Below are 15387 nucleotides of genomic sequence, written 5' to 3'. Positions count from 1 at the left end.
GCTAAAAGGTAGCTTTCCTGAGCCACAATCACATCACTATGAACGTACTCAGTCTTATGGCTACTTATATAAAAACTCTATACCATCAGATCATCATCTCCGTCACCTGTTTCTGTCTCACACACACACACACACACACACACACACAGCGACACACACACCTATCCTTGTGCCAAGTGTGTATAAGAGACCTGGGATTGACCTGTTTTACTGCTGCTACTGCAGAGAGGGTGTGAGGAGACGAAGAGAGAGGGGATATAACGAGATGCATCATCATCGTAGACATCATCACAGACGTCATCATTATTGTCATCATGGGAATAAAGAGAGTTGGTGAGTCGAACAGAAAAACAGAAAATGCACATGTGTTTTTCTGCAGACAGTTTCCCCGAACACAACTTATAAATTAGTACACACACAGTCACAGTGTCGGAACAAAGCTCTGGTGTTGGTTAGTCAGCTGAGAAAAGCCACACGAACAAGCTCTCACACTGTTGTCTCAAACAGTCAAACAAACTTACAACCAAACATGTCTCTGTTTTGATTATGAATGTGCCCATTTCAGATGAACATAAGATCATCTGAACAGAAACACAATTCAGAGTCTGTGGTCGGAACGCAAAAAAAAAGGCCAGTGAGGCCGATAAATCTCGGCTGCTTCAAATGTACACAGCAGCCCGATTTGGACAAGCTCTCTTTCATGTGGTTTTAGCTTTTTTAGCAAAAAGTTCTCAAACTGTCTCCAGCATAAAAGGAAAGTGAGAAGAAATCACTTTAAGATGAAACATAGAAGGAACAAACAATGCTGTATCTCAATGCCTGATGTCGCTCAGCAAGGATGGAGAGGAGTTAAACAGTGCTAAATGGACAGGTCTACGTGGGAAACATCACACACACACACACACACACACACACACACACACACACACACACACACACACACAGGGCCTCCATCTACCCACATCAGGGCAGCAGACGTGTTGTGTTTGTTGATGTGCTTCCATTTTGCTGTGGTATGCTGTCACATACACACACACATACGAGCCGTTGGCCCTGGGGAAAGTGAATGTTTGGGCTATAAGAGGGGAGTGGACAAGACATCTAAAAGTGCACTCAAATTCACCCCTCACCAGGGAATTCACAAACACTTGCACATTTACTCCTGCTTGATTTCAAACACACACACACACACACTCACACAAGCACAAGAAAAACTGTTTCTCTCACCCTCCATGCTGCCTTTTTTTTACATTTTCAGCTTGAGATGGACAGCTGAATATATCTGGTGCCTAAAGCAGAAAACAAGGCGTGGCCGTGATCCAGCGGGATAAAAACCAGTTGCTCTTTTGAGGGACTTTTTTCCATTGGCCACCTGACACAGTATGTACTGTATACAACATGTCTGTCTGGACCAAATGAGTGGACCAACCCATTATGCCATCTGTATAGTCAAACCAAAAGACCATGAAGGTTAACTTCCTTAAAAAAAAAGAATTCCAAATATGTCACATATTTGAGTGAAAATGTGTTTGTCAACGATCTAAACAAAATATAGACTTGGAATATTCAACCTGATTCAATATTAATATAATTAAGAGCTACACATTGCCTGTGGAGGGGACTGTAAAATGCTGGACACCAGAACTCCCCGCAGTATTCCTCATATATAATATTCAGAGGGCCATTTTTTTCATTTCCACCCAGCTGATGAATACACTTTGGTTCACATAAAATTGACACGTTGAATGGAAACGCAGCCAACGCAGTCTTTTAAACGGGAGAGTCGGTACAAGAGCACAGCACAGGATCATCAGTACCCTTTGGGCTCGATTCTCACACACACACACACACACACACGGCGTAATAAGCGGCACATTGACACAGTGAATGGCAGGAAGACAGAGCGCGTCATTATTCCTCCATCCATTTAACGAATCTATTAGAGAACATCACACACTGAGAAAGAGCAGCGATTGTACAGAAATGTGACAAATGGACTCCAGCGGGACTGACTCATCAGTACAGAAAGTACAAAGAGCCTCTGATGCATCTCTGCCTGCATCTCCGTGCCAACGTCGTCGTTGATGTTATATTCTTGCCTCTCTGTGCGTGTGTGGTGGTGGTGGTAGTAATGTTGCAGTGTAATGAGCTGACTGAGCTTGGTGATTTCCTGTCTGGGCTGTAAAAGCAGCACGAGCCTCTTCCTGTATCCTCCTCTGTGGGGTCCCACCTGGGGCCACACACACACACACACACACACATACATCAGCATCACATTACTGTCTGACAGCTGCACCTAATAACAACCAACAGGAGGAGAAATTCCCTGTGTTACAGCCACAGTAGTCTTCCTCGTTTCCCTCTCTTCCCTCAGTGCTGCTATAGTATTCAGATGGCTTGCAGTGGGCGGTGAGTGTTTGTCTGACCCTCAGCCCACTCTATTAAAACTAGCGGCCAGCTCGAAGCCTACGCAGGGAATATCGAGCATATCGAGCCAAAAAACACAAATAGAATCCATTGACCATAATCCTAAGAAGTTCAGTGGTTTTTTTTGACTGAGTATAGCACAGTTTGCATTAAGATTTTCAAATATTCCAGGATGTGCGGCCAGCAGCGGGGTAGAAAACACATCAGTATCCGTATTTAGAAATGACGCATCTTGCTATGACAAAACAGTCTAAGCATGAGGTAAATGTACATTTTCAACACTTTTTATCACATGCCATGGGTCTGGCTAGCCAACAGGAGACATGGGACTTGAATCAAAGTTAGCTCGACAGGTAGTGAGAAATAAACTATGATTGTTCAAAAACATCAACTGGCATCACAGGTTAAAACCACAGAAGCAAGACAAAAACTCTGGTGGATTTTCATGCTTCACACATTGTCAAATTTTAAGATATGAAAGACAAACAGCAGCTTCTACCCAAAAACACTGGTAGCTGCCTCAAAAAAACAGGCGGCAATCTCCGGGTCTGGAAAGCGAAGCAGATGCGGAGGTGCCTTTGTGTTTTCAGTTCATGGAAGTAAATTGACACATTTTTGTCCCCTAAAATTGGCTTGTTCAGTGTTCAGCTGTACTAAGTTCCACCCTCTTGTGTCATTTCGGGTTGCAACAAAAACAAATGGCGACGACCAAATTGCAGAACACGAGGCTTCAAAACGGCAGTCCACGACCCAACGGGTGACAAAACAGTGACTACGTCCAAGTCTTATCCACAATCTCTGCCCAAAAAACATGATGTTTGCTACACACTGGAATGGAAAACTGACTAAATCCGTCCTGCTACACAAATAGCTTTTAATGCCGTCTCCGTGATACTTATGTTCGTCTCTGTAAACAATGCTGTTCAACTGCTTTGAAGTTTGGGACAAAGCTTACCTTCAGGCTGTCGGAAACACTTTCATCAGTAAAAGGAGAACTTTGCAGGCTGGTTGATACAATCTCGACAACATAATGAGATTCCTAACAGCACTGCCATGTTAAGGGCGATTCAGAGGTGCACAGCACAACACAGCATTGGCAAAGGGACACAAACCAGCACGCACACACACACACACACACACACACACACACACACAGCTGTTATCCTACCTCTGGTGTTGGTGGCCATGTCTGCCACCTTCTGAAAGGCATCCAGAAAAGCCACAGCAGCCAGAACAGTGGTTCTAGATGAAAAGAAAACACAAATTACTTTCAGATAAAATGGTATTAGAATTATAACTTGCATATAGTAGTCTGTTTTTTTATTGATAATGTAGCGATGGCATGTTTGATTTGGTCAATCCATTTAAAAATAGTGGATTTGAACTATTTAGTGTTGCATCCAGTAGTTCTCTACCTCTGTAACCACAGCACACCTGCAGGAGAAACATTAAAAACATAACAGAATTCTCTTTGTTTATTTTATGTTGAAACTTTCTTTTACATTTATTTTTTCTGTAGATGCGGTTGAATTGAAAGCAGGCATGCATCCCAGCATTTTGATACAATTCAAGGGAAACAACCCAAACAATGACTGCATTTACATGAAGGCATATGGAGGTCTCAATGTTGTTTTTACAGAACCAGGTAATCACAGAATTCTTGACAATTCAATGAATGCCTACTTCTCACAAAAAATATGAGCATTAGTATCAGCCAAGAGAAAAAACGAAAAAAAACCATAATAAGTAGTCTGACCTTCTTATCCCCAAATGATTTGATTCAATGCAGCTTCAAATGTTCTTTGGTTATTTTTTTTGTGAAAAAAGTGTTTTGAAAATGAATTAATTTGTCGTTAATGTTATATATTTTTTTTGTTGTCAAAGAAACTTACCGGAGCTGGGAATGCAGCTTGGTGGCCTTGGCGGTGAAGTCCTCCCACACAGGATAGGAGCACTGGCAACACACAGACAACAATAGACATTAATATTGACAGATCTCACACACATAGTGGATGCCAGGAAAGAGAGAGAGAGAGAGAGAGAGAGAGAGAGAGCGAGAGAGAGAGACACTTAGAAAGTGAAATGGCACTAGATTGGATTTCATTAAGACATTTATAAGTGGAAATTTACATTTACTCAAGTACTGTACTTAAAAGATTTAGTGGCCTCTAGTGCTGAGATTGTAGATTGAATCCGAATGAAAGCCCCTCTGCTCACTGCTCCCTTTCCAAGCGTGTTGGTGGCCTTCAGGTAACGTAAAAAACGCAAATGTATCGCTCGAGAGCCACTATTTGGTCTGTCCGTTCTGGGCTACCGTATGGCGGTGCAACGTTACGTTCTCTCTCTATTTAGATATAAACGGCTTATTCTAAGGTCACGAAAACACAGTGATTCTTTGTTTTCAGGTCTTTACGCACTCATGAAGACACAGTTATGAATTTTCCATTTATGCTAATAACCAAATCACACACTCTTTGTTCTCCTCCTGAACCTCTGCAGGTTTATATTGTATCTCTTTAACATTAGCTTCTGTCATCAATCAAATTCCTTAATCTCTTTCTACACACACACACACACACACACACACCCCTACCCTACTCTCCCCCTGGTTTCACCCCCTCTCCACCCTTTTTCTTCATCCCCAAAACAACAGTAGCAACTCCTCGTCTCCTCCCCATGCAGCCATCTCATCTGTCTATTAAAACACACACACACATATATACGGATCACTTGACAGCCACATTGGCATCAGGCAGCATCAAAGGGTCCGACTACAATCTCAAGTCAAAGCTGAAGCCATTCTCTAATAGATGCTCCCCCCCCCCTCTCCAAGCCCTCCCGGAGACTGGATGACTGCTCTATCACACACACCCCACCCCTCAGCCTCAGCACACATTATACTTGATCCAGGTTAACCTACAACCCTGTTAAATGCCTGTTAATTGTGTGCATGGGGGGGGGGAGTTATATGACGTATCCTTACAGGAACAGAAATATACGAGAAACCTGGCAAGATGTAAAAAGAAACTTAAGGAAATGTAGAGAATAATGAAAAATGAAAGCGAAGGAGGAGAGTAGGAAGGAAATGTGTTTGTGCGTGTGTGTGTGTGTGTGTGTGTGTGTGTGTGCGTGCGTGTGTGTGTGTGCCGGGGCGTCCTGTCGTGATGTCAGACTGGCACAGACAGTGAGGGCTGTATACTCTTTGATCTGGCCTGTTTGATGTGGCTTAATTTGGTCTGAAATCACAGTACTATTTCCCCTTGGTACCAAAAACTACCCCTCCACCATCCACATACACACACACACTCATATTAAGCCTGCTCCCTCCCCTTTGCAGGCTGTTTGAAGTACCCTACGCCCTCCTCCTCCTCACACACACAAACGAGCAGCCCTGCATCTTATTAGCATATTTTGTGCATTTCAATCCAGTAAAAGAACCTGGTGGCAAGTGACCAAGTGATGATTGAGTGTGATTGCTTCCGGTTCTCCCCACACACACACACACACACACACACAGCGAGATAGAGTACTTTAAATGGATAACTACCTGACACATTTCCCTTTCACGAAACCAAGTCACCCGCTAAAATTTGAGGGAGTGGAAATGCAGCAGTACTGTGGATGTCCAGTATCTTAATGCCTGTGCAGAGATTAAGCTAGCTGGAAACGTACTCACTTTGTGGATCAATATTTTCCTCCAGTCCCTCTTCATGGTCTCCCCTCTCTATACGTAATGCAGTACATTCATAAAGCCACTGGATACGCTCAACACTCGCCCGGATTCTTTTGACTACTCAGACACATGCTGAGGACCTTTGTGAAGAATCACGAGAAACTAAACTTACAAATTCAATTTGAATCACTCAGTGTTAAATTCATATACAAAGAGCTGCAGTAGATAGATTTGACAACCTCCAGAAAACCTTTGATTTTCATAGAACGACCGATCAAAGAAGCTGTTGTTAAGTCCTATCATAAATACAGAGCATGTCGTGAATGTCATCTCTGGTGCACAACACAAATATGGTTTTTCAAAAATGTGAATCTTTTCTTTGATGGATATGATCTTACAAAGACAGGGCCTGTCTGTCCGAGGTCAAAGATCTGCTTTGTAACTTCTCCTGAAATACGTTTTTAAGGACGTAAGCCTGCGAGCTCCACGCTCCATGAATATGTCTGTGAGAGTATGTTTGTCTCAGCCCAGAGAGCTCAAAGACCGCGGCCGTAAACCACTGCGCTCACATGATGGTAGGTCTCACAGTGTCACGGTGGCCGGGGGGGCAAATACATCAGTGTGTGTGAGAGAGAGAGTCACGGAGCAGGAGACAGCGAGTGTGAGAAAAAAGCTTTCTAATTGTATACTATTACATCACCACTTCCTGTGTCGCCCCAAAAAGAAGTCAGCAGGGCACGCATGATTTCCTCCTACACACAGATACAATACAGATTCAGACACACACACGCTGCCCGAGTGTAAATCCCTGTGTAAATATATCACAGCTAACAATATAACCTCCCTCCCTGCTTCTACACATCATAAATATTACGGTGCATCAGATTCTAAGCACTCGGTACATAGGTTCAAAGGCTGTGCACCATCACAATGTTTTTGTGTGACATTTATGGGATGAGACGAGGGACATTTCCGGTCTTTGTACACTTCACCTTGATTCTTCACCTTCCCTTCTTACCCTCCCTTCCTTAAGGGCTGCCTCCATCAGGATGGAGCCACTTTGGATGTGGAAAGCTGTAGCGCCATTCAGGCAGTCGAAATCAGAGACCTTTGAATATCGCTGTGATAACTATTCACACCGGAGATCTGGCTTCTTTTCTCACCCATGAACCTAAAACCCAAACAGCCATGGAGGCAAGCAGCAAACTACATTTGGACAGGACGATGGTTCCACCCGTAAGACGAGGGAGGGGTCTGGTTGTACCTTCAGTTCTAACCTCAGAAACCGTTCAACAGTCCTCTTCCTTCCTTCTTTTCTTCCAGTGATGGTCCCCGATCTTAACAGGTCTATCTTTGATTGATGGATTTTATTTCCTTTCCTTCCCCCCCTTATCAAACCATCACTCCTTTGTTCCTCCTATCCCTGCCTCTCTCGAACCTTAGTGGTGTTGAATTAAAAGCTTGATGAGCTGATCATCACTGACAGTCAGTAATTGTACTGATTTGACTGTATGATTGCTTTCATTTACAGGCTCATTGGTCACATGTCTCTGCCATGTACTGTATATTCTAAATTCCAGAATAAGTTGTCAGTGGTACTATAGATATGCATATTTAATGCATGTGCAGAGAAGACGTCCCATTCTCAATCCCGCCTATTCCACTCCGATTGGTCGAGTGTTTCTCCGACTGGCAGAAACAGCAGTCAATGGGTACAACACCAGATTTCATCAAAAACTCATTGTCTTCAGGGCAACATTAAACTTCCTGTTAATGCCATCCAAAGCATGGAGGTTTCCACTGTTGTAACAAAAACCATTAAGAATATCCTTTGTTGGTTTCACACGATCAATACATTTTTGTTCTCGGAATGTCTCATTAAAATCGTTCTTACTTTATATACCTGGAACACGGATACTCTATTCTAAAATGTTGTACTTTAGGATGGTTGCGCGTGTGACTGGGAAGAGTGGACCAGCATGCAAGTGATGATTTTCCAGTAAAACAATTTATTCAGATCCAGTACAAAAAGGAGAAACATAAACCATTTCATAAGGTTTATCACTTAAGTTCCCGCAGATAATTAATACGAATCAGGGAAACAGCTGTTGACTCACATCCATACCAACTCTTAAACGGACATATTTATTGGATCAAAGTGAAAAAAATGGGAAGTTATCCCCCGCATCCGCTAGTGCAGATCGGATGTGTCACTCACTACTGATTGGTTCGGGCAAAACACAACAAAATAACACCTTCCCTCAACAAGAAATGTGCCAACATGAACAGTGTCAGGCTGAATAAATGAAGCAAACACAAAATGGCAATTCAGTCTGAGTCTTCTATGTTTGTTGGCATTTTGGTGAATCTGTCACAGCTCTGCCCCTTCTCTCCTGTCACTCTATCTCTCACTCACCTAATCAGCTCAATCAGTGCACCTGTTAGTCACACCCACCTCATCAGCTCAATCACTCTCACCTGCTCACTCTGCGGCACCTGCTCTTTAGACCCCAGTCTCACACACACTCTCTGCCAGATCGTTGTCCGCATTATGCCAGACTTTCCCGCGTTTACCCTCCGACTGGTTTCCCGATGCCGACCCTGGCTGTTTGGACTTGTCCTCCTTGCCTCTGCAAACGACTCAGCCTTCTGTCCCCGACCACGAGCTTCCTCTGGTTTCTGTCTGCCTTCTCCCCTGACAGCTTGGCGGTCCACCGAGTGGATTTCTCCAAGTATGCAGATCCAAGACTGCTTGCCTGTTTCGTTTCAACTATTCCGTGTGTCTGTCGTACTGCTTCTGGGTCCTTACCACAACCGTTACAGAATCTGCACCAAGAAAAGTCGTGCTACTTGCTACTACCAATTTCTGTTTGCACTGTTATGCTTCGTTCACACCAAATACGTAGATTCCATATAAAGTCTATGCACAAACGCGATGAGACTGGCGCGGCGTGAATTTGTGGCGCGTTTGGGGCGATTTGGCGTTTGACGCGAATTTGCATCAATCGTGCCGCAAATTTGCGTCAAACGGCAAATCGCCCCAAACGCGCGAGTTGAAATTTTTCAACTTCTGCGAAATAATCGCGTGACGCTGTGGCGCGATAGCCTATCAGCGTTGAGTTGCTCCCCCTGTCATCAGTGACTTTCTGCCGTTGTTGAATCAGGAAATAAATCCTGTAGCCGTCTGTGTTCACCCAGAGCTCTACGATACCTCATATCAACAGAGACCGGACCAAACTATGTGTATAAATGTGTGTGTAAACCATACGGTACAAACAATGAACAGACGCTGCCGTATTTACGTCTACATGACGTTATTCTGACTGTTGGTGGAGCTGCTACAATGTTAGCATAGCCTAGCACCGATCGATCTGCTCCATTGAGAAGACAAGTACAAATCGGCATCATTACGTAGTTATTTCGGAGTCCCTTTTTGTCGGTTTATTGCCGTTAAATCACAGCCAAATCAGTTTATTTTGTGTTCCTACAGCTGTAGTAAACAGCGACGTGTGGCTTGCTAGACACAGTGAATACAGCTCTGGCCAAATAATCCACAAGACTAACACCGCTACACTGTTTGTTTGCTGTTGGTTAATCTTTTTGTGTGTGTGTGTGTATAGAAATAAAAAGGTAAACTGTGTTTCCCACTTCAGTTGATCCGTCCTAAATCCAACAGTGTACAGGGACACTTCTATCGTCCTATGTCCCGCCAATAATAATCCCTAAATTCCTGATACTGAGCAATATATTGACTATTTTTTCCCTTTTCCTCCAGTCCCTTTCCTCTGGTCCTGACTCTGGACTCTGGAGTGCTGTCAACAGCCCTCTGGCCTAGTTCTCAGAGCACCACCAGTCCTGCCCAGCACTCCGCTGAGAGCTCCACTCCACCACTCACTGCAGTGATGAGAAGCTTACTGTCTCCTCTCTGCCTTTTGTTCCCTTTGTTTCCCCCACAGCAAGACAGGAAAACAGAGGAAATCCAGCAAGAGAGACAGAGGGGGAGCGCGAGGATGGGTGGAGGCAGGCAGAGAGAGATGTAGGGATTAGCCTGATTTTTTTGTTGTATAATCGAGCCAATTCACACGTTAAAAGAGAAACGCAGAGCCAAACAAAAGGGGCTAATTTCACAGTGCTTCATATGTATAATCGACTGGCTGGGAGTTTTGAAAGAGAGGATCACAGTCATTTATATTTATCAAGGTTGGGGATAGATCTATAACCCACAGAGAAAAATACTATATATCTATATCCATGTCTCTTAAAGAGAACGGTGTCTTTGGTCTGCTTGCTTTTGTCACTTACTGTATATAGGGCTCACTGTCCTGCTTTAATTAAAATACACTTTGATTTCACAAAATCTGATATTTTCCAACCAAATAATTCAAACCTACAGGGCCTATACTGGAAAATGCTTTTACTTTATTTTTTACTTTAAAATCACTTTACTTTAATGACCCTGCAAACATCTCCTTGGGATTTAGAATAGAATCGTTTCACCTGGATCATCAGTAAAATGTCAAATTATTTCTCAGCCTCAGGCACATCTGTCAACAACGGTCATCATAATACATCTGAATATTTATCTAGATATTCTTCTGAAGGATGAGACTGGCTTAACTAGAAAAGTGGCAGCATTGGATTGGTCTTTGATCAAATATTTAAGGGAAAAATAGCATAAAATTAAAGCGCTATCAAAAGCTTTTGTGACGGTTGGGTTGAACCATGGTTGGAGAAACCATCCGACTCTGCAGGGTTTCCCCCAGGAAGCGGTTTACATTTGCATTTCACTTGTTTAAATAAAAAGCATTGTGCAGTAGATAAGCAGAGTCATAATTTCCTCCACCATGCTGAGTGAAAAACCTCTCCCAGCACATTGGCTGGCACTTTGAGGATCAGCATGCAGATGAGGAGACAGAGTCTGCCTCGCTGCATAATTGATGAAGTGCAGCAGCTAATTCCAATCTAAACATAGTGATGAGGGAAAAAAGGAAACCATCTGTGTGTTGTGTCTCTGCGCAGCAAGGCCAGAGATCACAGACGCCCTTATCAGTGAAACATCTGCCCGATGGGATGTCTGCACCATGTTTTTTGGGGCAAAACAATACCGATGAATGCCATGTAATATGGCAGACAGGGGTAGCCATGAATGCATGCATGCACTTAATCAGTCGCTACACGACACGCTACTGTATGGATACTACTTCCCCAGACTTTAGAAAGCTCCTCCAGCCTCAGTGTGTGTTGTAGAGTGTTGTAGAGAGAGATTTACACACAGGACGGACAGCACACTGATAAAAAGACAAGACCGAGGCGGGGCCATCTATATTATCTGTCATTGGTATGTTTAGGAGCAGCCATCGATCATCCAGGCTCTTATAGGTATAAGGATAGCTTTTTCCTTTCCTCTCCTTCGTTTGGCTGGAAGTCATTATCTGCACTGCTCCAACCGTGTGAAAGGGCCGCTGATGCACGCTGAAGGTGCGTCCGTCGGACCACTTAGTGTAAGTGACAGTTTGTGTGAGCCTCAGCACTTAGAGAGATATGTATGCAGCCTGATGAGACTATGATGAACTCAAAATCTCAACACTGGCAGCAGATTTGGTAGTTTGAAAGGCATATAAGGAAGCATGTCATTATCTGAGTCTAAGTTAACAAAGATTGCAACAATTTATGGCTTTAGAAGCGTTACTGTGGACCTCCAGAATTAGTGTTGTGGACTGAAATATTACAGTTTCATACCGGGAAGAATTCAAATCAAAGGAATATAGATCTGACATTAAAGCTGCACATGTTATTATATGTTGTTTTTTGCAATACCAATGGGTCAAATGACAATATGTGCAATGTGTAAGGGGTTGCTCGTAGTGACAAACCCACAGAGAACTGTCCACCGTCTCCAGCTCGCCTCAGCTCCGTGGAGCATTTTAGCTTCTTTCAGCATGTTGTTTTGATTAAGGGACCTGCAACTCAACTGTTCCAGTTCAGTCTGACCGCTTTCACTGAACTCCGTTCCAATCGCAACAGGAAGCTGTTTTCAGTAAATTATCTCTGGATAAACCGACAACCTGGCCAGCGCCAAACAGCAAATAAAATACGTTAATGGCTAGCTGGTAGCATTTTGCTGCTTGATGGAGATCAAAACTGAGCTAAAAGGCTGACATTCAAGCCAATACCTTAGGTCTGCAATATGCTAATAGGACATTTGCATGGCTTCTCAGGCTAATTTAGACAAACATCTTCCAGCTGTCTGTTCAGAAGAGTTTCCAAAGATGATTGTTATGAATTTACTGTTGCATGTCACAGTTTTGCTAATGTTGGGCTGTCCTTGGCCAACGTGCAATGTGGGACATGCATCTAATGTAAAGCTTTGTAAACACATGACAGGAAGCAGGGGGACACAGCAGCACTACAGGATGCTGGGAGATGAAGAGGCTGTCATTGCTGATGGAGAGGAGGGAGCGGAGTTTCTTTATGGCTGAATGCAGATGCTGCATTGTCATGTTTCCATTGCTCTGAATTTCTCTACAGCTGTACCTTTCTACTCAATTATGCAGCTTCAGGCACGAAAGAGGAAATGAGCATTTGAACTGCATAGACTAACACATTAACGCTTGCTTAATCCGTAGTCTGATACCACTACCATGCAAGCCCCCACCCAAGTAAGCACATGAAATCAAACACGCCTCTCTCTAAAATGAAGACGTGATGTGTAGAGCATGAAGAGAAGAAAACGTTCTGCTTATTCAATCGTTACTTTCTGAAAGAAGAGAAGATGGATTTGCCACATTCATTGTTATTCTCCGTCTCTGGCCTGTTCATAATGATCAGTGTGTTTTACAGTCAACAGCTGAGTGTGATGAGAAGGCTTTGACAGGCCTGACAAAGGGCTCAGTGAGAGAGGCTGTCTTGGCTGGCTCCCAGCAGCCTCCACGCCTCCCACGGCCAGTCCTCCCTATTCATCTGTGCCGGCCCTAACGAGCCCCGGGGCCCAAGCCACCTCCGAGATTTTAACGAGTTCTAACGAGGGAGATGCTCCTTTAAGCCACCCTTGATTGGGCTGGCACCTTATACTTGTGAAACTGAACTGAAGACTTTTACATGGTTGTTTTTGCATTGAAAGAGTTTCAAGGTCATCTGAATCATTCAAAATCGAAACACTGCACGTTAATTCCCCTTCAGCTGCAAGACGCACCAAACCTACCTCCACCTCGCTCCTGCTTCTGTGACTTTACACATCATCTTCTCCACAAACTAGACTCCTTCTTCACTTTGTCTTACACCATATTTGACATGGAATCAACTTTTACCTTCAGAATGAATTTACCTTTGCAGATTCTTGAAATATAAGGATGTTAGAGTATTTTTAATGTGTGTTGCTGTGATACGCGTATTGCTAACTGCATTTTTGCATAAAGTTCACTTTTTGAATTCAGCTCTGAAATTTTTGCGGTCAACAATTGCAAACTGTCTGACGACTGATCTTTGAGAGAACAGAAATACAAAGTCAACGGACAATGGTCTCCTGGGTGAGAGTCTGGTGGTTTACACCCCCCCCCCCCCATCCACCCCTCTTACAGGGGTTGTATACAAATACATACTCTTCTCTATTAATATACACTTGACACTTTGATAGCACTATTGTTCTAACACACTCTTATTTGTTTGTTTACCATATTTTATTGTAAATTGTCATTTGTATTTTAAATGATGTCTTAGAGATTTGCACTGTGTTTATTGTTATGCACCAATCACCAAGTCACTTGTATGTGTAACGTACTATGCAATAAACCCTTTCTGATTCTGATTAAAGTGCATTACTTTTCGTAGATAGAGAAACAAAAATAGTATGAGAACAGTCTGGGCTTAGCTTCAACATTTGGCATGGAGGTGCAGGATGTTGCAATTGATAATGTCTTTTTAAACAGCTGACGCATTAAACGATTGCAGAAACACAGCAATCCTCCAACTGCACATTCACTGCATGTTATAGACAAAGATAGATACAAACACATCTTACCAAGTTGTTAAAGCTCGCGTTAATTCACAACAGATGTGCTCAGTTAAGCTGGTTTAGGAACTTCCTTGAATCAATCCGTCTGAATTTGCATCACTGAAAAATACCAACAGTTGTCTCTGGAGAAAGAGACATTTTTCGTGGACGACATTTTAAAACGTCACAGTAAAAAAATGAATGACGGCGGAATTCTGTTTTTCTTTGGTTTTCTGCTATCATGCATGCTGGCTCACTGTTGTGGCTTACTGGGACACTTGAGCAAAGCTGAGTCATGGTTTGTGTTATTAATAGCACCTGACTTTTTTCTTCTACGACAGGTCAAAATGTCTGCTGTGAAGAAGGCCTGTTGGTAGGGCTGGGCGATATGGCCTAAAAAAAAAATCTCCGATTTTTTTACAAAAAATCCGATTCACGATTTAAATCGATTTTTTTCCCCCAAAATTTTTTGCAGATGACAGAAGCTGTTGAAAACAATTTTTTCTTTTATTTTGTGATGATTTTCCCAAGTAGGTTGATAAAAATAAAGTGCAAACAAAACCTGAACATTGTAGAAAGGTGCCTGTAGTATACAAAAAGTATTTGGTCACTCTTTTGTTTGCCTGAATCATTTAAATATAAAATTAAATTAAACATAACATTAAATGGCATTAAATAGTAGCCTTCCATTGTAAACAACTGTGCAAATGTAACTTTTTACAGTAAGCTTTTCTAACTGAATACACTGATACAAACACAGCATGAAATAAAATGTATATGACCCTTTAACATTCACATTTTCAAAAGTGCAACATCTGATCTAACATCAACATAACATATTTTGCACAGTAAATAAGTGCATGTAAACAAAATCAAGTGCATTCACAACATAACCAACAGTATTAAACAGTAGTGCATGTTTTTTCTAAATATTTTTTGCCAGGAAGACAAGCCTGTCTACTACCTCTGGCTTCAGGCATGCACGGTGGCATGTAACAATGCCCCCCCCCACACACTGAAAAGCCTCTCAGAGGGGGCACTTGTAGCTGGCACAGAGAGGTATTTCTTTGCTAAAGTACTTAGCCTTGGAAAGTTAAGTTGGTGACGCTTCCACCAGTCAAGTGGATCGGTGTCTGGGTCAACCTGCTGGACCACAGGTCAGTTGTTGCGGAGTAGAATGACATCCCCTCCAGCTCCGCAGAGATCCTTTGGCGTGTACTATTGTACAGCCGAGGCAAGGCAACGTCAGAAAAATGTTTACGGCTTGGTAGCACGTACCTGGGGTCCAAAGCTTTGA

At 42.9% G+C, this 15387-nt stretch overlaps 1 protein-coding gene across 1 annotated transcript in view; it reads right to left on the bottom strand.

Annotated features, from left to right (window-relative positions):
* Window positions 1–15387, bottom strand: part of mtss1lb (MTSS I-BAR domain containing 2b) — a gene marked incomplete at its 5' end in the record, with an annotated part of 70914 nt that overhangs the window by 45725 nt on the left and 9802 nt on the right. The window contains 2 exons of the mRNA XM_079289135.1: window positions 3596–3669; window positions 4320–4381. Of these exons, the coding sequence (XP_079145261.1) occupies window positions 3596–3669; window positions 4320–4381 (136 nt within the window). The remainder of the gene's footprint in view (window positions 1–3595; window positions 3670–4319; window positions 4382–15387) is intronic.

The sequence above is a fragment of the Melanostigma gelatinosum genome, assembly GCF_949748355.1.
Source record: "Melanostigma gelatinosum genome assembly, chromosome: 2".
Taxonomy (NCBI): domain Eukaryota; kingdom Metazoa; phylum Chordata; class Actinopteri; order Perciformes; family Zoarcidae; genus Melanostigma; species Melanostigma gelatinosum.
This window is presented reverse-complemented; position numbering and strand designations above follow the sequence as displayed.